The 25,041-nt window shown below is 29.7% G+C and overlaps 1 protein-coding gene across 1 annotated transcript in view; it reads right to left on the reverse strand.

The window, feature by feature from the left end:
• LOC126733796 (roundabout homolog 2) overlaps positions 1–25,041 on the reverse strand; it is a 293,625-nt gene that overhangs the window by 26,795 nt on the left and 241,789 nt on the right. The window contains exons 4-6 of the mRNA XM_050437204.1: positions 24,006–24,272; positions 10,607–10,759; positions 9,747–9,871 (exon numbers count right to left, since the gene is read on the reverse strand). Coding sequence (XP_050293161.1) covers positions 9,747–9,871; positions 10,607–10,759; positions 24,006–24,272 — 545 coding nt within the window. The remainder of the gene's footprint in view (positions 1–9,746; positions 9,872–10,606; positions 10,760–24,005; positions 24,273–25,041) is intronic.

A 25,041-nucleotide genomic window follows, 5' to 3' on the forward strand; every position in this document is an offset into this window, starting at 1 on the left:
CATCTGTTTTTAGATTTTTATACAAATTATACTAGCAATTTCTGAGCTAAGTAATTTAATTGAATATTTATTGTTTTCATTAGTTTTTTCGACGTTGTAGGCCTTATAATGACTTTCAAAATTTGTAATGACCAAATTGGTACAGTAAAAATATACACGTTTTAGATTGAATGAATAAATGCATCTATCAGAATATCTATAATTTCTGCAAAAAAATTTGTTGGTTTTATAGTATTTTAAAACGCGTTTACTCAATGGGAATGTGGTCAAAAGGGTTCTTAGGTCATAGATCGCTAAAGGTTCTTTGAAGAGTGAGAAATCAAGATAAATAATTTTTATAGGAGTATATTCACCAGCAAAGGTGCCAAAATGGTATTTTCCACATTGGATTCATTATTTTTTTCTTCAGTTACAGGTTATTTCACTTGTGTGTCCATAGCCTCTTCAAATGTACCGGTAACCTCTTCTCGTTATAGCAATTGTTGTTGAATCCTGTATATCTTTTAGCACATAAAGACCATTATAATCCAATTTCATTACCTGATAGAATGTTTTGGTTCTTTTAAGCATCTGAGTGGATGCTCAAGCCAACCAAATCATCTGAAATCTGACTCTTATTCTGTAGATATTATCCGCTTTGGTGTAGACTATCTAATTCTGCTATGTAGGTTGGGTTGCATACCTATAGCTATCACGATGTGAATATAATTATTTTAGGGTATTAATATTATTATGTTGGTAACATTTTATTCTAGAAAAGAAAATATTAAGAGAAAATGTAATAAAAGTAATGGGTTATGTAACTTTGCAATTCGCGTGTGTGCCGTGTACTGTTATATTAATAAATGCCAGTTTAGTCACAATCGGCCTGTCTATTAATTAGTATATACCATATATTCAACTGCCTGAAAGAAAGTTTTTGATTGAGGTTGAGAACATAATGTTTAAATGTTGCTGTGTCATGTAGTTTGATGTGTGTTATGTCACGAACTTAATAAATATACCTGGACTGCTAATGCATATGGCCACGATACCCAAAAATGACCACTGCCTGGTGGCCGCCATTTTTATAGTTGTTGTGTCCTTTTGATGTTGGTCACTCTGAACATTTTCAGTGTTGCCAACAAAAAATATATTAAATAACGGTAATGAAGTTGACGACGCTGACGTTTGACGTGTGAGTATAGATGGCGATTTGTAAACGAGGCTTGGGTATATCGTCTGCAACAGCCGATATAGCTTTCTCCTTATTTAATACGTGGACAATGGAGCGCCATCCTTATTTAAAGATATTTGGTTCACTGTTTCTGAAAACCGAATTATTGTGAATTGTCTGTCTGTCTTTATGATAGAATAATATATCGAGTTGTCTATTTTGACTATATAAACTCTTGCTAATTACAAACCCCAATAAAATCATCTATATTTTGATTTTTATAGATGGTTGTACCTATTAATGTGGAAATACTGTACATAGAAGGAAAGTAAAAGTCGTAATAGTAAAAATAGAAAGAAAATAAAAGTGTTTTTAACTAAATTTGTTAAGCAAAATACAAGCAAAAATTTAAATGAAGATCATCATTTTCATGGTATTAGGATTTATAAGATTCAAGTTTAGGTTTAGATTTATAAAATTCAAGGTTATCAGAATAATAAAACAAATATTTTAAAGTGCATGCATCTATCTCGAGTTAATTGAAACTTTTTGAAGAAGTACAAGAAAAATAACAGATCTAAGGCATCTCTCTTTAATTCTTAACTAAATGTACCTTTCTATTTTGTATTTGTAAACATAACCTCTCAAAAACTTTAATTGTTTTGTTTCCCTACAATTGGCACGACTGAATTTTGTAAGAGTGACCAACATCGAAAGGACACAATCACGCAAAATGGCGGCCCCCTAGTAGTGGTCATTTAATTTTCATTGAATTGGCAGTCCAGGTATATTTATTAAGTTAGCGATGTTATGTACTTGAGGATTTATTCCAAGAGTGTGGGACCATCAATTGTGCAAAATATTCTCAGGTAGTCAAATTGAAATATACTGAAAATGTCTGGAATATTTTTTACATGGAAACAATGGAAACACTCTAACCGCATGTAAGAAACGTAAAATTGCCATATTTAAAAAAAAATACATACCATTAATAATTATATAAAAAATAATAACTCAGTGAAGAATTGACGGCTTTAGTGAAGCAACTTCTTATCTAAGTAAAAATCATTAACCTCGTCACGGCAGTTGATAGCATTAAAGAAGGAGAAGAAGAAGAAGAAGAAGAAGAAGAAGAAGAAAAAGAAAAGCTCTCGATTAACTCAACTGCCTCTAAGAAGGCTTAAGAAACGACTGTCCAATAAATTTTTCTAAGCCTACTACTATTGTTACACAGTCATGGCACGCTAGATTAAAAATTCACTTATTTTAAGACAAACATGGCCAGGTGTGCATCGTTTAGTCCTCCATCCGACCTTCAAATGGGTCTCAAAACTGAGGGAAAGCGAATATAGAAGAGTTAAGCCCTGGAAAAATAGAAACAGCTCTGTCTTCTAGCAACTCTACTGTTTGTAAGAGAAAAATTCAATAATCTCTTCCAGGCAATTGACGTCATTAAAGAGAGAGAAGAATAGGAGCTCTGGATTAACTCAACTGCCTGTAATAAGGCTTAAAAAAAGCAAATGGCTGTCCAATAAATTTTTCCAAGCCTACTGGACTATTTTTACACAGTCCTTTAGCAACTAAACTGTTTGTGAAAGGAAAATTCAATAATTTCTTCCAAGCACTTGATGATATTGAGGAAGAAGTAACAAATTTAGTAAAGCAACTGTCTGTCCAAGAAGAATGCAACAATTTCCTTCATTTAATGCATTTGATGTCATTAGAGAAGAAATCTGTGTTAAATGGTCTGCCTCTAAGTGAGCTTAAAAAACCAAATGACTATCCACTAAATTTTTCCAAGCCTACTGGACTATTTTTACACAGTCCTTTAGCAACTAAACTGTTTGTGAAAGGAAAATTCAATAATTTCTTCCAAGCACTTGATGATATTGAGGAAGAAGTAACAAATTTAGTAAAGCAACTGTCTGTCCAAGAAGAATGCAACAATTTCCTTCATTTAATGCATTTGATGTCATTAGAGAAGAAATCTGTGTTAAATGGTCTGCCTCTAAGTGAGCTTAAAAAACCAAATGACTATCCACTAAATTTTTCCAAGCCTACTTATTTTTCCTTTACATAGTCATGGCACGCTAGATTAAAATTCACATATTTTAAGACGAACAAGGCTCCAAATGGTTCGAATGGTTCCAAGGTTTTAGACAATTAAAAATTAGTCACAATAAATTATTTATTATTTCCAAATGGAATATGCCCTAATGTAACACTCGTACTTTATCTGAGATTCAGTTTTTTAATTGCATTTCAAATTGTAAACGTTTTCCAACTTTAGGAAATAATTCTCTTAACAAGTAAACGTTAATTTTTTCAGTTGTGGAGTATCAATTTTAATTAGGTATTATCCTAGTATATATATGTAGTACTCAAATTGTACAATAAAAATGAATACAAGAGAACATTTTTCTTATTAGGCTTTAAGGAATTGCTTGTTCTCGAGTTTCTTGTGTGTAAGGTTTTGGGCCTTACCATATAGTTCATACAAAAATGATTAGATAGACGCCTAAAGCTTAAAGAAAACGAGATAATCATCTCGGTCAGCAATAAAGTGTAACAACTTTTAAACCAGCATTTTCCTATACGATATCCCAAAGCGTTTTACGCTATCCTCTTTATCGTCGATTTGCTTTTGTACTCGCAACTCTTCTGCATAACGGCTTAATGCTGCGGGCCCTTATTTTTAATTAGCCATTTCCATCCACTACCTGAACGGTGTATCTCGTGGTTCTTTAGTTGTTGGGAAACCGTTACTGAATTGTCCCATGGCTAAAACCACTCTAATAACAATCTACCGATCTTTTGCGATCCGCTAGATAAAAAGACGATCATTTCGTACTGCGCTCCGGGGATCTCGATCGCCTTTTTTTCTTGGTTTACTGGTGAGTTTATGCAGGCTGGTATGCCCACATGGTAAGGCACGTACTAGCGTTTATAATTGTTAAATTTAATTGTATAACAGTGGATAGCGGATTAAAAATTTCGATTTCTTTTTCTTTGGCAATCATATTGTTACGAGACAGTTTTACCACTAACCATGGTAAAACTGTCTCGTAATTTGAGCATCATCCCAAAGGTTCCAACCATAGGACAGTCATATTGCTGTTGAAACTGCACTTGTAATTTGTTGTCTATTTTGCTAAAGCTTCATGTGTAAATGTTGTAATTGACTCATTGTTATCATCTGTATGGACTATTCGCAGTAGGTATGGTAGATAAGTTTGAATTCACTAGTTCAGTAAACAATCAACCCAAACATGTATTCTTTGTAGTATGCGAGCAATTGACACCATTTCGAATATGAGATGCAAGATCTGATGAATGATTTTCGGTGTAAAATATTTTATTTTTTTATATTCTAGGCAACTGAATTCCTCTTCAACTGCTGGAAGAAGTACTACAATATTGTTCTCTTCCTGGCACTTAAATGGACCTATTTCTCGATTTTTCTTCACTGGTTTGAAAAAACGCATTTGCTTCACCAATTTGCAGACACCTTATTTTAATTTTCTAGGCAATTTATTTATTTTTCAAATGTCCCAAATAATTTTTTTCTCTTCCAGGTACTTCAAAAATTCTCTTTTGGATTTTTTATGTTACTGATTTCCTCTTTAACTGCCTGGAAGAAATATTTATTTTATCTCTTCCAGGCACTTAAAAGAATCTATTTCTGAAACTTTTTGGTCGAAAGTGGCCAATACCAATAGCTCAACTCTATGGAATAATTACTTGATTAGCTACTCAACTGCCTGGAATAATAAAATCGTCTCAGGTGCCTAAACTCACTGACTTAACTGCCTAAAATTAAAAAAAAAAAAAAACAAAAACTTTTGTTAAGAAATCAAGGCACTCAAACTGGAACTTCTCTTTAAATCCAAACAGGAGTGACAAATTTAACGTTGGTCAAAAGTAGCTAATACCTGTTCGACAACAGTGTAATCGTGTCTTTAGAGTTTCAGTTATTAGGTTAAAGGTGCATTCACAATCAGTTCGTTGGTGAAGTGTCTCTTGGACATGCATGCTAGATATCGTGCTGAGTTATGACTTGCGCAATAATTGTTTTAATCCGTGAAAAGTAAGTACGATAATATACTCACTCTGCTGATTCTCCATATTAAATCACGTAATTTAATTTTTTAATCACTTCGAAAATAATAGAAATATATAGGCACACGAACTCGACAAATATATAAATAACCGAAATCGGTGAATCACATATGCTACATGTCCAGACTGTACATTTATTAATCTATTGTGAACGGCTGTTAGTATGCCGAATTTATACTTGAAGTCGCACTTGGTCCGCTTATTGATTATGAATGCACCTTAAGAGTTCAGGTTAATTTAATTATGTCAATGCCATATGTCATAAATGACAGATGTCTGTTTTGAATTAACCGTTACTATAACGGATTTTAGGCGGATAACCACAATATATTGGTAATTACCGCGGTTATCCTTGGTTTTTACACGCCAAACAACTACATTGACGTCACAACGTGTTTTCGTGTAGACGTTTTGGTTTAACCAGTGTTAATTGATTATAAATAGTAAATAATAAACAAAAACAACTTAATTTTGTGTACTGCATTCTCATTTCTTACATAATATTCCTTTATAAATAATCATATTTCCCAATCTCTTATATTTATTTCTTGTAGGTCCTATAATTTCTATTTTCATTTATTTGGACATTGGATTTTTAGATTGGATTGATTTTGGAAGTATTTTTTTATATTAATTTGATTATTCATGATGACCAACTCTATTGGTAATGCTTATATTGCTAATCCAAGAATAAGACTTATGTGCTTACTGGCTGTCAATTTTTTTATGAAAATTTCGTGTTGGTTTTAAAATATTTACGGCAGTCACTTTATTCCGAAACGAAGAAGAAATATTTCCTTTCTAATAAAGTGCCTTCAACAGAACTTCGGCTAATGGAGCGCTTTGGTTATTCGCCTAAAATCGGTTAATATTGTGGTCTTGTAGAAGTATATGTGTTTAATATTTAAATAATAAAGATACAGTCTTCCGATATCTACATATAAAATATGGCGCAGCCCTAAGTAACCGTATAATATACAGTTTGAAGATATTAAAATTGTCCAAAAAAACTGACCGAAAATGGCAAATGGGAGCCAAGTTAAACTGCCACCAGATTGATTTGCAGGGCCAAAATGCAGCAAATGAGTGGAAATTTTGCAAAAAATACCTGGTATCGACGAGGCAGGATGAAGCCAACCCCAATGTTAAATTATCAGTGTTCAGATTATGCTTACTTTTAGCATTGCAGACAATATTTCTTCACAGATTACAGGCATTTGATTAAAAGCTGCAAATATAACTGTTTAGACCAAAACTAAAGGCATGAAGATAAAACCTTCATTATATAGGATTGTCATGGGTAACAAAGACTCAATTACAAGGGAAGGATTATTGAGATTTGATGATCTAATATTGGACAAAGCTATTAGTTTCTGCCCTACTTCAGAACACTGTTATTGTTATTATTGTTATTAGAAACATGAATATTGTTAGGGTTTGAGTTATGTTGATTGCTTATAGAGTTAGTTGAAGATGATGATTTCCCAAGTGTAATGTTGTTGCCCTGAGGTTTAGTATTGGTGGAATGTACTTTACTCTTAAAAAGTGACAAAACAACAGCTCGAACTATGGGAAATTGATAAATTAATTTTATATTAACTGTCTAAATACAAAAATAATTCTGAAACCTTAAAATCACTCAAGGTTCAACTGGTCTGGACTCAATAACTAAACTGACGAAAATTAAAAGAAAATATTGTGTGAACTAGATGAGGTCCACTGCCTAAGAAACTATAAAACAATGAACTACTTAAGTGCCTGGAATTAATGTCTTAATTGAATAAAACTGCCTGAACCTAGAAATAAAGATTTTTTAAATCAGTCAAACAAAACTAAAATTTGAAAATAAAAGAGGAATATTTTAAAAATAATTCGTACAACTAACTATAGTTTATTTGAATATTTTTTCTGTATTGTATTAAATTTTAAAGAAACTAGGATAAACATCAACATTATAACTTAATTTTTTGAATCATGTGTTTAATCCTTAGGCATCAATGGAATATTTTTGAGATAAACACTCACTTCAAAGTCCAATATCCCAAAAACTAGTCGAGCAATATTTGTATAATAAAAAACATAATATTTCCTGGAATATTCTCTATAATCCAATCAGAATTTTCAAAAATATTGCTCTTTTTGAATAATGTGCTCCATCCGATCTTTGAGGTGACTATAAATTTTATTGAGAATATTTCAATAAATTTTATGTATATTGCCGGAGTCTTCAATATTTTTGCACTTTGAAATACGTTGTCACACTAAAAATATTAATTATAAATATTAGTTAATGATAAACGACTCAATTGCCTAGAATTAATGTCTGAACTGAGAAAAAATTTTAAAAACCATTAACTCAGTCAATCGGTTACCTGAAATTTTAATAAAATCTACTTGAAATCAATGACTTAAAAAAGTCATTTAAACTTTTATAAATAGATAGTTTTTTCACTCACTTGAGAAGTACTTCTTTTGATTTTCTAGGCAATTAATTTTTTCTTAAATTTCTGAAAAAATTTGTTTCTCTTTAAGGCATTTTTTTATTTGCGGACTTTCCTTCATTCACTTTTAAAGAAGTATTTTTTCACCTACTTGAAAAGTACTTTTTTTAAATTCCAGGTAATTGATTTCTTTTTTAAATTGCCTGGAAGAATTGTTTTTCATTTCCAGATACTTAAAACAATTTTTTTTGAATGTCAGTTTTAATTTTTTAATTTTCTAGGCAATTGATTCCTTTTTCAACATTTTTTAATTTATAGGCATTTCAAATGCCAAAATATAGATCCAATAATCTAAAAAAAAATTCACTGCTTTGAAATACTCTAAGCTATTTATTTAGTTCATTTCTAGATAACATACTTCAGTATTCCAGGTAGTTGAACTCACTTAACTTCTATAGCAACCTTCGAAGCTATCAAGGATGCCTGATATCAATAATAAATTACTTTAAATGCCTGAAACAGTTAAAAAACACCTTCAGTAATCTAGAAACAATTTTTCATTGTTTAGAAATATTTGAGGTTACTTTTAATTAATGTCCAGGTAATATCGTTTCAAATTTCAGGCAGTTATACTCAATTAAACTCTATAAGTAGCAGGTGAAGTTATTATGAGACCTTACAGGTAGTTGAAGTAATATTTTTATTTTTTTCCAGGCAGTCGAAGTCATATATATTTCTCATTTATTTCAGACAATTTAAGCTCCTTAAAGCTGTACTACCTACTTTTAGAGTCATTTCTAGTCACGAGTCCTAATTCATTTGAGATAATAAAAGGCCTTGACTATAATGTCATAATTCTTATTTTTTTCAAGCAATTGAAGCTCCTTAAGTTTTATATCGATTTTTTTCAACCATTTCTAGTCATCAATCCTGATCCTTTCAGATAATTGAAAGTCTTGGCTATTTCTTATGAGTAGGTAATTTTGATGAAATTTGCTACTTATTTTACGTAATTTAAGTTACATTTTCATTTATTTAAGTTAATTCTTATTTGTTTCAGGTAACTAAAGCCCCTCAAAGTACTTTTTAGACTAATTTCTCGTAATTTCTGATTACTTTTAGGTAATTGAAAGCCTTGACTATTTTTTATTTTAAGAGTCTTTTATTATGAATATTTTTTCCAGGAAGTTATAATTCTTATTTTTTTTTCAGGCAATTGAAGCCTCTTAAAGTTGTATACCTACTTTTTAGAATCATTTCTAGGCATAAATCCGAATTAATTCAGATAATTAAAAGCCTTGACTATTTTTTGGATTTTCTAAACAATTTGTTTTCTCATCACCTGCATAGAAGAAATATTCCTATTTTTCACTTCCAGGCACTTTAAAGGCCTTTTAATTTTCTGTATTTTTCTAGGCATTTAATTCCTCGATGACTTTGACATGATTTCGAGGGTAAAACTTGTTTGGAAAATTTTGAGTTTTTTGCATCTTATAATATTATAATATTAAGAAAATATATTTTAACCTTAATAATAAATTCTATTTACTCTTTTTCTTCTGAAGAAAAATCTTTAAGAGCACCCAATTCAAGCAAGAAAATTATTAAATTATTACCATCTAATTATAAATCCGGTTATATTATAAGCAAAAAAAAGTCTTGTATGCTGAAACCAGAAACCGAACCCCTTTTAGCAAGCACACTGATAAATGTCCCTGACAGCTTGAATTTCATTTACGCCCCGTTAAAACCCGAAATTCTCTCCCGTCACATGGCGCGGTTTCGCTTCATGCACATAAACGGAATCACACCGGATAATATTATGTCAGTCAGTTTGTTGGATTTGCTATAACCTCCAAACTTCGCTTTGGACCACTTGGTTAATCTTGTGCATGATTAGGGATATTTTCCCTTTTTTTTTAGAGAAAAACTTGTATTGAGACTGGGTAGGTAGCAAAGAAAAACATCAAAAAACCTTGAGTCCTCTATAGGAAAAATATCACAAATTCTATATTTCGAAGTAAATTTACCTGCAAAAAAGCACGAACACTATTAGAGCCAGCCACACTGAGGGCATTGCACACCAACCAACCGGCGTCCTCCCTTTGTACGCCCTGTATCCTTAAGGTTCCATGGGCGTTAACATGCATATGACCTAAAAAATTTCAATTTTTAGATTGTGTTAATCATCAGTGAAATTGCTATGGGAGGCTTCTTGTCAATATGTGTTAGAGCCATTGATTATTACTCAAAAATAAGATGTACTCTTCAATCCAATTATTTAAAGATGCAGAAGTGTTAACAGTAAACCAGATTTATATTAAGGCTACAGTTAGGTTTATCTCAAACACAAAAATAAATTTAAACTTTATTAATCATGGACTTTGAACACGGCAAGTAAACATGGCAGTAGTCCCAATTGCAAGACTTACAAAATGTCAAAGTTTTATATACAGTGCCAAAGATTTTTAATATTTTACCAAATGAACTAAAAATTGCTCCTAATAAAAAAATAAAAGATAAATTAAACAATTGGTTGATTGTTAATAATATTGTTTTTAATATATAAACATATTTATTGAGAGTTCTATTGTATCATAATTATCAAACTGATACATTTTGTGAAAAAAATTATAAAAAGTATAAAGGTTATTAAAATTTGTTATATTGTAAAAAATAGATATATATTAAAGTAATTAGATACCTTATACACACACAGAGCTATGCTGCATTCTGTATAATATATATTTGGTTTGAGATGTATTATTTTTATGAATGAATAAAGTAAGTAATTTTTGATCTTCATAAGGTGTTTAAGTAAATCCCAGGTTAAGGTTCCAGATGACCTATGAAAAACTAAAGTATTCAATTTTTCTTCAATGCATCTTACCGTTAGAATTATCGCTGAACATCAAAATTTGCGAACCCTCCTTACTCCAGAAAACGGAGGGTTTGGGGTTACCGATGGCGGAACAGTGAAACTCCACCACCCCATTTAGGGAAGCCTTTTGATCCTTGGGTCGTTCCACGAAGACGGGGGGTGCTAAAAAAGAAAATATTATTAGCCAATAAAAATGTGATATAGGGCCATTCCGAAGCTTTTCACAATATAACAGTTGGCCCTTTGGCCCGTTTCTTATATATGTATATATATAATAGGGGGAAAGTTTGGAGCCTTCTTTTGCTCTTTCTGAAATGTAATTTCCTCAATATTAATTTTTTTTTAAAACATTTTTTAGTCACTTAAATGTTTCGACTTTAGAGCAATTAAATTGATTATTGTAAGCATATTTTGCTGCAATTCCCTATTTTTCCAGGTTTTTTAAAAATGGAGTAATTTTTTAATTTCTAATGGCATTTGAAATAATATTTAATTTCTTACTGGGGGTTCAATTATTTGTTTGATTGTTCCAGGCACAGTTCTAATAAATTTTTGACCCTTTTCTTCTATTTGAAGATTAGCTTTTGAATTTCAAATCAGTTTTTCCAATGTCTTCCTACTATTTTTTTGTTTCTTCATGGATTTTTTATGGCGTAATTTTTTAATTCTTCTCGTCAGTTAAGCAAGCCTTAAATTGATTTTTTATTTGTCCAGGATGTTTTGAGGTTATTCTTAATATATCCATATAGAATATATTTTAATATTTTCAGGTAGTTGAAGCCATTTTAGTAAGTTCTTCTATAGGGCTCCACTAATTTGTAATGACAAAATAAAGCCTGGAAAAACAAATAATAAACATAAAAAAAAAGGCTTTAACTGCTTGGATTATCTTAAAAAATAGCTACAAAATAAGAAGAAATAGAAAAGTCAAATCAAATCAAAAATGCTTTATTGCCAGAAAATTTACATTTTATCGACAAAGCTAAAGGAAAAAAAATACAAATATAAACAAATAAACGTTAAAAAAAAATACTCAGACAAAATACATACAAAGTAAATAGGTACATAATAAAACAAAAATACAGTACAAATTATCAAATTGTACAATTTCGTCGAAATACATAAATAAAGTAATTTTTATATACAAATATACACACAATTATATGTATAAAATTGTCAAAAACCTTAGTCTCAAAAAAAAAAAATACAATAAAAAGCAGGCAAGCATTTTGCAAATAATAGGTAGCTAATAAGGCCAGTGTGTGTGCTTTAAAAGGTAATATTAAAAAAGTCTTCTACTGTATATAGGGCTTTTTGCAGTAGTAAAGATTTTAGGGCATTGCGAAAACAACTAAAAGTAGTCATCGATTTTATTACGGAAGGCAGATGGTTGTGCATTTTTATTGCTGCATAAAGTATAGAGTTCTTTACTAATTCCGACTGTGGAATTGGCAGATGAAGCTTATGATCAACGTTCCTTAGTGAATAGCTGTGAGATGGTCTTTCTGGAATCTGCGACACATGTTTGCGGATAAGGCAGATAGATTCAAATATAAATAACAAGGAAAGAGTAAGGATCTTATATTTTATAAAATTTATTTGGCAGTGAGCTCTACTATCAAGTCCTAATAAGTAGCGAAGCGCTCTCTTTTGAAGTTTAAATATACGCTCAAATTGGGTCTTGCAGCATGTACCCCAGAATGGAAGGGCGTAACGAAGATGTGACTCAAAAAGAGCGTAATAAACTGTTTTGGCCGTGAAAAAGCCTAATTCTCTTGATCTTATGGCAAAACATGCCGAGCTTAGTTTTTTAGATAACGTATCTATGTGCAAATCGCATTTCAAAGAGCCGTCCACAACAAGACCCAAGAACTTGACAGACTCAACAACTTCCAAACTGGTATTGTTTAGAATAAATGGTCGTTTGATATGATAAGACTTTAGTTTTTGAGAGATTTAGGCATAAAAGATTGGAATCGCACCACGATTTAATGAAGACCAAGTCGTTGGAAATTGTTGTATGTAGTGCCATTGCATTCGGATTGCTTCAAGTGAAGCTAGTATCACCAGAAAAACGACAGATTTTTCCGCTTATGTTCAGGCTGGCCAGGTCATTTATAAACAGCAGAAAGAGCATATGACCCAAAACGGAACCTTGAGGTATCCCACATTCAATTGGTTTAGAAGAAGATCTTGACGTATCGACCTTTACAAGTTGACTTCTGTTGCACGAATATGACTTAAACCATTGAATTAAAATATACCTCTGAATCCATAGTGCTGCAATTTGTTAATTAAAATGATGTGGTTAACGCAATCGAAAGCCTTTGAAAAGTCACAGAAAATTGTTGCTGTTAAGTAATTTTTGTTGATATTTGAATAAACGCTGTTAAATAGGGAGAACGTAGCATCGTTGGTGCATTTTTTGCTCAGAAATCCAAACTGATAAGGGGTTAAGATATCATATTTAAACAAAAATGACAAAAACCTTTTTTTACAAGTATTGTAGCTTCCTAAAAAAATTTGGCAAAAAAGGTTTTTATTTCCTACCTGCAAAAATTGAAAAAATACCCCAAAACATTCCAAAGAAAATAGAAAAAATGAAGAAAGGAATTAAGTCAAGAAACCGCTAACCAGTAAAAAAGTATTAAAAAAAATATAGAATTTTAAGAGAAAAAAATTAAACAAAAGTCTCAATTGCCTGGAAAAATTTCCCCAAAACTCTGAAAACAAAAATTGAAGAAGGAAATAAAAATCAAGTAAAAATCGAAGAATATTGGAACCTTCTGGAAATATTTGAAAAAATTGCATCATTTATTTGTAAAAATAAAAATATTATCCTAAAAGTTACTGGAGGAAAACAACAATGAAAAGAAGAAAGAAATGGACAATTAACTAAACATTAAGTGAAAATCTTAAAAGTATTAGAAATTCCTGAAAATATTTGAAGAAATGGCTTGAAGTGCTTGGACAAATTAAAAAATTACCTTAAAAATTATAGAGAAAATTAAATAAAGGCCTCAATTATCTGAAAAATTAAAAAATAACCCCAAAACTTTTCAAAGAAATTTGAACGGAGAACAGAGATGAACAGAGAAACAACTAAGCAGTAAAATAAGTAAAAAAATGAAATTTCGAGTAAAAAAATTAAACAAGGATCTTAATTGACTTAAAAATATCCAAAGAAAATGAAGAATTAACTATACATCAAGCAAAAATCTTAAAATATTAGAACCTCCTGGAAATATTTAAAAGATGGCATGAAATGCCTGGAAAAATGATAATATTACCCCAAAACTTTCCAGAGAAAGACAGAAATAAAAAGAGGAAAGAAATAAAGAATAAAGTAAACAGCAAGAAAAAAAGGAAATTTAATTGAAAACATTATACAAGGGCCTCAACTATCTGGAAAAATTACCCCAAACATTGCAGTTAAAAAAATGGAATATTAAGGGAAAAAAATAAATAAAGATCTCAACTGCCTGAAAAAATGAGAAAAAAAAGAACCTCGAAATTTCCAAGAGAAACAGAAAAAAGGAAAAAATGAAAAAATAACTAAGCAGTAAAATAAATATTTTAGAAAATTGGAATTCTAAGGAAAAAAATTAAACAAGGTTCTCAATTGCCTTAAAAAATTACCGGAAGAATTTAAAAAAATAGAAAACGGAAAAAAATAAACAAAGAAACAACTTAGTAGTAAAACAAGTATTAAGAAATGGAATTTCAAGGTAAAAACTAAACAAGGGTCTTAATTGACTGCAAAAATTAAAACAATACTCAAAAATTTGCAGAAAAAATGGAGAATTAAAAAGAGGAATTAACAGTCCAGTAAACAACGAGAAAAAAATTGGAATTTAATGGAAAATTAAAGAAGAGCCTCAACTATCTGGAAAATTTACCCCAAACATTGCAGTTAAAAAAAATGGAATATTAAAGAAAACAAATAAATAAAGATCTCAACTGCCTGAAAAAATGAGAAAAAAAAGAACCTCGAAATTTCCAAGAGAAACAGAAAAAAGGAAAAAATAAAAAAATAACTAAGCAGTAAAATAAATATTTTAGAAAATTGGAATTCTAAGGAAAAAAATAAACAGAGAAACAACTTAGTAGTAAAACAAGTATTAAAAAATGGAATTTCAAGGTAAAAACTAAACAAGGGATTGTTTAGTTTTTGATTGGGACTTAATTGACTGCAAAAATTAAAACAATACTCAAAAATTTGCAGAAAAAATGGAGAATTAAAAAGAGGAAAGAAATTAACAGTCCAGTAAACAATGAGAAAAAAATTGGAATTTATTGGAAAAAATTAAAGAAGAGCCTCAACTATCTGGAAAAATTACCCCAAACCTTGCCAATAAAAAAAAACAGAATTTTAGGAAAAACAAATAAATAAGGATCTTAACTGCCTGGAAAAATGAGAAAAAAAAAATTACCGCGAAATTTCCAGGAGAATCAGAATAATTGAAAAAGGAAAAAATTGATAATTAATTAACATCATGCAAAAAAATAGAACTTTTTGGAAATATTTGAACAAATGGCTTGAAGTGCCTGGAAAAATGAACAAATTTTCCCAAAATTTCTGGAAAAAATACAAAAAATGGACAAACTACAAAAAGACATGGAGAATCAAATAAGCAGAAAGTAAAAAAATCTAAAATTATTGGAATGTTTTGTCAAATGACCTCCATTACCTGGAAAATTACCCAAAAATTTACAGTTAAAAAAATTGAATATTAAGGAAAGAAAATAAATAAAGATCTCAACTGCCTGGAAAAATGAGAAAAAAAATAACTAAGCAGTAAAATAAATATTTTAGAAAATTGGAATTCTAAGGAAAAAAATTAAACAAAATTCTCAATTGCCTTAAAAAAATACCGGAAGAATTAAAAAAAATAGAAAAAGGAAAAACATAAACAAAGAAACAACTTAGTAGTAAAACAAGTAATAAAAAATGGAATTTCAGGGTAAAAACTAAACAAGGGTCTTAATTGACTGCAAAAATTGAAACAATGCTCAAAAATTTCCAGAAAAAATGGAGAATTAAAAAGAGGAAAGAAATTAACAGTTCAGTAAACAACGAGAAAAAAATTGGAATTTAATGGAAAAAAAATTAAAGAAGAGCCTCAACTATCTGGAAAAATTACTTCAAACCTTGCCAATAAAAAAATGAAATTTTAAGAAAAACAAATAAATAAGGATATTAACTGCCTGGAAAAATGGGAAAAAAAATTACCCCGAAATTTCCAAGAGAAACAGAATAATTGAAAAAGGAAAAAATTGATAATTAATTAACATCATGCAAAAAAATAGAACTTTTTGGAAATATTTGAACAAATGGCTTGAAGTGCCTGGAAAAATGAACAAATTTTCCCAAAATTTCTGGAAAAAATACAAAAAATTAACAAAATACAAAAAGACATGGAGAATCAAATAAGCAGAAATTAAAAAAAATCTAAAATTATTGGGATGTTTTGTAAAAATGACCTCCATTACCTGGAAAATTACCCAAAAATTAACAGTTAAAAAAAATGGAATATTAAGGAAAAACAATAAATAGAGTTCTCAACTGCCTGGAAAAATGAGAAAAAAAATAACTAAGCAGTAAAATAAATATTTTAGAAAATTGGAATTCTAAGGAAAAAAATTAAACAAAATTCTCAATTGCCTTAAAAAAATACCGGAAGAATTTAAAAAAATAGTAAAAGGAAAAAAATAAACAAAGAAACAACTTAGTAGTAAAACAAGTAATAAAAAATGGAATTTTAGGGTAAAAACTAAACAAGGGTCTTAATTGACTGCAAAAATTGAAACAATACTCAAAAGTTTCCAGAAAAAATGGAGAATTAAAAAGAGGAAAGAAATTAACAGTCCAGTAAACAACGAGAAAAAAATTGGAATTTAATGGAAAAAATTAAAGAAGAGCCTCAACCATCTGGAAAAATTACCCTAAATCTTGCCAATAAAAAACACAGAATTTTAAGAAAAACAAATAAATAAGGATCTTAACTGCCTGGAAAAATGAGAAAAAAATAATTCCGAAATTTCCAGGAGAAACAGAATAATTGAAAAAGGAAAAAATTTATAATTAACTAAACATGATGCAAAAAAATAGAACTTTATGGAAATATTTGAAGAAATGGCTGGAAGTACCTGGAAAAATGTACAAATTTTCCCAAAATTTTTGGAAAAAATACAAAAATGGATAAAATGCAAAAAGACATGGAGAATCAAATAAGCAGAAAGTAAAAAAATCTAAAATTATTGGAATGTTTTGTAAAAATGACCTCCATTACCTGGAAAATTACCCAAAAATTTACAGTTAAGAAAAATGGAATATTAAGGAAAAAAAAATAAATAGAGATCTCAACTGCCTGGAAAAATGAGAAAAAAATAACTAAGCAGTAAAATAAATATTTTAGAAAATTGGAATTCTAAGGAAAAAAATTAAACAAGGTTCTCAATTTCCTTAAAAAACTACCGGAAGAATTTAAAAAAATAGATAAAGGAAAAAAATAAACAAGGGTCTTAGTTGACTGCAAAAATTAAAACAATAAAATAAATAAATACTCAAAAATTTCCAGAAAAAATGGAGAATTAAAAAGAGGAAAGTAATTAACAGTTCAGTAAGCAACGAGAAAAAAATTGGAATTTAATGGAAAAAATTAAAGAAGAGCCTCAGCTATCTGGAAAACTACCCCAAACCTTGCAAATAAAAAAAATTGAATTTTAAGAAAAACAAATAAATAAGGATCTTAACTGCCTGGAAAAATGAGAAAAAAAATTACCCCGAAATTTCCAGGAGAAACAGAATAATTGAAAAAGGAAAAAATTGATAATTAATTAACATCATGCAAAAAAATAGAACTTTTTGAACATTCAAAAATATTTGAACAAATGGCTTGAAGTACCTGGAAAAAATACAAAAATGGACTGAGGAAAGACATGGAGAATCAAATAAGTAAAAATATAAAATTATTGGAATGTTTCGTAAAAATGACCTCAATTACCTGGAAAATTTAAAAAATTACCCAAAAATTTACTGAAAAAACAAAAAAATACAAAAAGAAAAAGAAATAAAAAATTAATTAAGCAGCAAGAAAATAATTTTAAAAAAAAGTTAAAATTTCCTAGAAAAAAATAAACAAATTACGATCAAAATTGAAGCAAATTGTCCTAAATTTTCTTGAAAAAGTAATAAATCGAGAATCAATAAAGCAATAAAAAAAAAACGAAAATCCTATCTAAAAGCCTGAAAGATTAAATATATCTCTCCAACTGCCTGGAATAGATCATCTAATTAATGTGGAAAAACAATAATAATCAAAGGAATAAATTTTGCATATATTTGACCAAACCTATAAACGGAAAGTTTGTAGGTCTGATTCCTAGTTTGTAGGTCTGATATGTAGAATGTTTTTACGACACTAGAGGAGTTGTATCCAACATATTCCAGGGCTGTACCAAAGAAAACATCTAAGGTAATTTTCAGTTATCATCATTCTATTTGATATTTTTAAACAAAGTACATTACTAGTTTTTTTGTCTGAAAATACTTAAGAAAAAACTGGTTTAAGGACAAAATTGGCTTGTTATTTTTTTTTCAAAATTAATACAAAGTTTATCCCAAACTTTAAATTCAATTTCCAACAAAAAAACACCGCTCCAAGTTCCCCTTTCCTGAAGATATGCTTAACCCATCCACTAATTTAAATAACCATGTCACGTGCATTAGTTTACCCATGAATTCAAAAACTTTCCCGTAGAAACTTTAGAGTAAAGCAGCAATAACAGCAGCGGCAACTTTATCCAGGGTTAAAGGGAAACTGAGAGAGGCAGGGGGGGAGGGATAAAGGGAACAACCGCATCCAGGGAATTTATTTTATTACCCGGCAACAAAGTCTACGAACTTTTCCCCCGCGTAGTTTAATGTCAAGTTCGTAGCGAAACGTATACGGCGGCCCGTTTCACTTTTTGCTCATTGGCATAATCCCGAAATAAAAGTGAAAGATATGAGCCAGCCCCGTATGCCGTTTCAATTGAGAGTAAAAATATACCTGAAAGTTTCAATGTGTATTATGGGAAAGTGAAACTTTAGCAGAGAAAATTTCCTCAAAAATCGTTTTATAGTATTGTAGCGTTGTTACCGTTCGACAGGCCGATTGCACAAAAATAGTCAAATAATTTATTTGCTACTAAACACCATCACTGGCAATATTTATTTTCACTGTATTTATTTACAACTATTTATATCTCGCGCCATATTCGGAACTTTTTACTTCACTTCCAGCGCCGCCGCGGTTCCTTATATACTCGGCTGACCCTTCGAGACGTCGTCCGATGTACCACTTGTGTCATTCCGGAATGACGGAGAATAAGCCGGTTTCTTGGTGTTTATCAGTGTTGCCAACACAGTGGAATTTCGGCTAGATTTAGTGGAATAATTTGTAACTTAACGGATTAAAATTTAACTTAGTTTAGCGGCATAACTTTATAATTTAGCGGTTTATCAAATATGCACTAATTTAGTTTAATAAATTTTGTGATATTTAATAAAAATGCCACAATATTCAACAAGATGTGCTCGGTTAAATAATTTATGCAAGCTATGGGCCATTTTTATTTATTGATAACGTAACCACTTTATTATAATTAGAGGATCACATTATAATGCATCCTCTGACTTGAAAACTAAAATGTCAGGAGAATCCCAGAATGGAATGATGAATTGAAGAATTTTTGCCTTTTTATTTTTACTTTTATTACATTGAATTATGGCTTTGCCGTTTCAAGAAGTCAAAAAGAACTCAATAAAGACATGAAGTTAAAAAGAAAATTTCTGCTTTTTCTTAAAAAGTTGATTAATTTTTTCCAGGCAGTTAAGGTCATGAAAAAGAAAGACAAGGAAAACTGTCTGCGTGTCTGAAGTAACTTAACTGATACCTGTAAAAAAATTAGTTTCTTCACTTAAAGAAAAGAGCCAAAGAAAAAAATGCAGGATAGAACTAACGAACTATCTGTAAAAGAAACGTTTCTTCCAGGCAGTTGAGGTTATGAAGAAAAAAGACAAGAACAATTATGGACTGTAAAAAAATCGTTAATTTCTTCCACGCATTTAAAGAAAAAGAACAGGAGAAAGAAGAAGAAGACATGGAGGATACAGCTAATAAACTATCAAGTGCATTTGATAAAAATAAATTGTCTCTTAATGTCTTACACTTAAAGCAGAAATTGCTGGACTTAAGGTTATTAAACAAATCACGGTATCATCGGACGTAAATGGTATTAATGTATCCCATGCAACATCTATTGTGACAACAAAAATGACCACTAAATTCTTGTTATTAAACAAAAGTGCCCTGAAAAGATGTTAAACAAGTGAAAAATGACTTAAGAAAGAAGGTTAAAAAAAGTTTTTATATCCTTTCTTTAATTAATAAAATTATCCTTTCCAGGCCATTAGATCCTTTTATTCTTTCAGGCTTCTGGAGTAATCTCGATATTTTCCTGCCAGTTGAATTACTTTTTACGAAAAACTGAAATTTGTACATAATACTATTTAATTTTTAGTTTCAATAATTTTTCTTTTGTTTCCTTGCTGCTTTATTGCTTTTTAATTTTTTGTTCCTCCAAAAAAATTATTTATGGACTACTCTGAAGAGTTTTTTAGTCTTTTTTAAAAAAATTACTAAAATCCATCTAGTAAAAGTCGAAATAATAAAATTCTTATTTCAGTAGTGCCTGTAAGAAACAAAATAATTTGTCTCTTATTGGCAAGTGAATATGTTGGGTTCTAGTAGTCAACATTTTTAAATTATTGATTTATGGACAACTCTAAGACTTTTTTAGTCTTTTTTGAAAATATTACTAAAATCTGCCTACTAAAAGTCAAGATAATAGAATTCTTATTCCAGGAGTGCCTGTAAGGAACAAAATAATTTGTCGCTTATTGGCAAGTGAATATCCTTGGGTTCTAGTAGTCAAAATTTGAGAATTATTGATTTATGTACTACTATGAAGAAATTTTTGGTGTTCTTTGAAGAAATTAATAAAATCTATTCACAAAAAGCCAAGATAATTGAATTCTTATTCCAGGAGTGCCTGTAAGAAACAAAATAATTTGTCTCTTATTGGCAAGCGAATATCCTTGTGCTCTAGTAGTCAAAATGTAAGAATTATTCATTTATGTACTACTCTGAAGACATCTTTGGTGTTCTTTGAAGAAATGAATATAATCTATTCACAAAAAGCCAAGATAATTGAATTCTTATTCCAGGAGTGCCTGTAAGGAACAAAATAATTTGTCGCTTATTGGCAAGTGAATATTCTTGAGTTCCAGTAGTCAAAATTTAAGAATTATTGATTTATGTACTACTCTGAAGACATTTTTGATGTTCTTTGAAAAAATGAATGAAATCCATTCACAAAAAGTCAAGATAATTAAATTTTTATTCCAGGAGTGCCTGTAAGGAACAAAATAATTTGTCGCTTATTGGCAAGTGAATATCCTTGTGTTCTAGTAGTCAAAATTTAAGAATTATTGATTTATGTACTACTCTGAAGACATTTTTGATGTTCTTTAAAGAAATTAATAAAATAAACTCACAAAAAGTCAAGATAATTGAATTCTTATTCCAGGAGTGCCTGTAAGGAACAAAATAATTTGTCACTTATTGGCAAGTAAATATCCTTGGGTTCTAGTTGTCAAAATTTAAGAATTATTAATTTATGTACTACTTTGAAGACATTTTTGATGTTTTTTGAAGAAATTAATAAAATAAACTCAGAAAAAGTCAAGATAATTGAATTCTTATTCCAGGAGTGCCTGTAAGGAACAAAATAATTTGTCTCTTATTGGCAAGTAAATTTCCTTGGGTTCTAGTAGTAAAAATTTAAGATTTATTGATTTATGTACTACTCCGAAGAAATTTTTGGTGTTCTTTGAAGAAATTAATAAAATCTATTCACAAAAAGCCAAGATAATTGAATTCTTATTCTAGGAGTGCCTGTAAAAAATAAAATAATTTGTCTCTTATTGGCAAGCGAATTCCCTGTGTTCTAGTAGTCAAAATTTAAGAATTATTGATTTATGTACTACTCTGAAGACATTTTTGATGTTCCTTGAAAAAATGAATAAAATCTATTCACAAAAAGTCAAGATAATTGAATTTTTATTCCAGGAGTGCCTGTAAGGAACAAAATAATTTGTCGCTTATTGGCAAGTGAATATCCTTGGGTTCTAGTGGTCAAAGTTTAAGAATTATTGATTTATGTACTAGTCTGAATACATTTTTGATGTTCTTTGCAGAAATGAATAAAATTTATTCACAAAAAGTCAAGATAATTGAATTCTTATTCCAGGAGTGCCTGTAAGGAACAAAATAATTTGTCTCTTATCGACAAGTGAATATCCTTGGGTTCTAGTAGCCAAATTTAAGAATTATTGATTTATGTACTACTCTGAAGACATTTTTGGTATTCTTTGAAGAAATTAATAAAATCTATTCGCAAAAAGTCAAGATAATTGAATTCTTATTCCAGGAGTGCTTGTAAGGAACAAAATAATTTGTTTCTTATTGGCAAGTGAATATGTCGAATTCTAGTCATCAACATTTAGAAATTATAGATTTCCGGACTAATCCGATGCCTTTTTTCGTATCTTTTTGAAGAAATTACTAAAATTTATTTAACAAATTCAAGACAATTAAATTCTTATTCCAGGAATGCCTGTAAAGAATAAAACACTTTGTTTCTTACTGGCAAGTGAAGATCTGGTTTCTAGTAATCAAAATTCAGAAACTATTAATTCATGGACTACTCTAAAGGCTTTTTTAGTAATTTTTGAAAAAATGACTGTACCAAAAGTTAATATACTAGAATTCTTATGCCAGGAGTGCCTGTAAGAAGCAAAGTAATTTGTCTCTTTTTGGCAAGTAAATGGCAGGTAAATATCTTGGGTTGTAGTTATCAAAATTTAAAAATTATCCATTTACGGGCTACTCTGAAGAGTTTTTTAGTCTATTTTGAAGAAATGACCAAAATCCATTCACTAAAAGTTAAAATAATGAAGATCTTATTCGAGGAGTGCCTGAAGCAAAATAATTTATTTCTTATTGGCAAGCGAATATCATGGATTATAGTAGTCAAAATTTAGAAATGATTAGTTTGTAGACTACTGTGAAGATATTTTTAGTATTTTGTGAAGAAATTATCAAAATCCATTCACAAAAAATCAAGACCATGGAATTCTTAGTGCAGGAGTATCTGTATGGAACAAAAGATTTTGTCTCTTATTTTTAAGTAAATATCTTGGGTTCTAGTAGCACAAATTTAAAAATAATTGACTCATGGACTGATTTAAAGACTTTTAGTCTTTTGTGATGAAATAACTTAAATCCATATACAAAAAGTTAAGATAATGAAAATCTTATTCCAGGATTGCCTTCCTCTAGAAAAATTCAACTTTTTTTTCATTTTGTTTTTTGCTGTTTAGATAATTCACAGTTTCTTTTCCTTTGTTTTGGGGTAACTTTGCCAGGTGATTGTTTAAATTTTCCATTTAGTTAATTATTCAATTTTTTTGGAAATGTCAGAGTAATTTTTTAAATTCTTCCAGGCAGTTGAAGCCTTTTTGTATTTCTTCTTATAAAATATTAAAACCTGTTCTCAACTGTCTGGAAAAAAATAAAAATAACCTCAAAACTTCCTGGAAAACCTAGAAATTAATTAAAAAGCCAAAACAAAATGAAAACTATATCAACTGCGTGGAAGAAATAAATATATACTTCTATTAAGCGTTATTATGCAAAGATATTAAGGGTTTCTTGTTTCAAAATATTTAACCAAAAATTGGTTTAAATAATTGGTTGAAATTCGTAAATCAAAATTCTTTAGCAAAAATCGTAAAATAAGTATAAAAATATTTGCCGACGACAGCTCTATGACTACTTTATAAAAAACGAAATAATTTCCAATTGGTAAATGTACAAAAATCATGCTATATCATATACCGTACTGTTCTAGCTAAAATAATAGCTTCTATTGACAAGGGCAATATATTATCCTTGGTACTGCTGAACTTTTCCAACGGGTTTAATTTTTCAGGCATTACCATGTTATGTATGGAAAACTAGAGTACTATACTAAATTTTCAGATTATTGCGAAATTACTTCAGGTGTACCCCAATGTTCAGTCCTTTGAAGTTCTTCAGTTTCTGGTATGTTCAACCTTGTAAAAATTTCTATAGTAGAGTATATATTAAGTGGAGTAGCCTTTGTCTAGACTTCTCCTTTGTAGCTTTGTTTGGTACTAATTAAGTCATTTATTATTATTAATATTATTATTATATTCTTCTGCCCTCCACAAGTCAATTTATGAAATTATCTAACTAACTACCGTATTAGTACTTACAGTTAACAACCAAGGATGCCTTCGCAAAAATACTCCCGACGATATTCTCGGCGTTACAAATGTATAACCCTTCGTCACCAGGTTGGACGTTTTCGATTTGCAGTGATTTGTCTTCCAGCACCGATACCCTTCCTAAAGGCATTTTTCCGTCATCCCTTCGCCATATTACGTTGGGGGTGGGATCGCCGTCCGCTTGGCATTTGAATGTGACCCGTTCACCTGCGAGGGATTCGATGTCCTGCGGTTCCTTGTTAAAAAATGGTTTTACTGCAACAATAAAATAGAAATTTTAAAGAGTTTCTGTTAAAGATTTTAGCCGAAAAAGGTGTCAAGGGTTTATGTTAGAATTGCGTAAGGAATTAGTCACAGATTTTGGCCAAAGAAATTGTCAAGGATATTTATCAGAAAAAATTCTCAAAACAATTTTTGTTAAAGAAATTGTCAAATACTTTAGTTAGAAAAAATTATTAGAGATTATTGTCAAAAATTTTAGCAAAATTAGAAAATTGTGTAAGAGATTAGTTAAAAAGCTTAAATAATTTTTTTAAGATTCTTGTCAAAAAAAAATTTAGTAAAGAATTGTCAAGGGTTTTAACTGAAAAAATTGTCAAGGATTTTTGCTAAAGAAATTGTCAAAGATATATCTTAGAAAAATTGTATAAGAGATTATTACACAGATGGTAGTCAAGAAAATTGTTAAAGTTTTCAATTCTTGGAAGATTCTTATCGATTGTCAAAAATATTAAAATTTCAATTACATTAATGAATTTTAAAGATATTAACCAAAGAAATTGTCAAAGATTTAAATCAAAGAAATTTAAAAAAAAATAGACCATCTAAATTTTAAAGGATTTTTGTCAAAAAAAATCTCAAAGAGATTTTTGTTAAAGAAATTGTCAAATACTTTAGTTAGAAAAAATTATTAGAGATTCTTGTCAAAAATTTTAGTAAAATTAGAAAATTGTGTAAGAGATTAGTCAGAGATTGTAATGAAAGGAATTATTACAGTTTTTAATAAAATAAATAATTTTTCTAA

Source organism: Anthonomus grandis, chromosome 3, assembly GCF_022605725.1.
Source record: "Anthonomus grandis grandis chromosome 3, icAntGran1.3, whole genome shotgun sequence".
Taxonomy (NCBI): domain Eukaryota; kingdom Metazoa; phylum Arthropoda; class Insecta; order Coleoptera; family Curculionidae; genus Anthonomus; species Anthonomus grandis.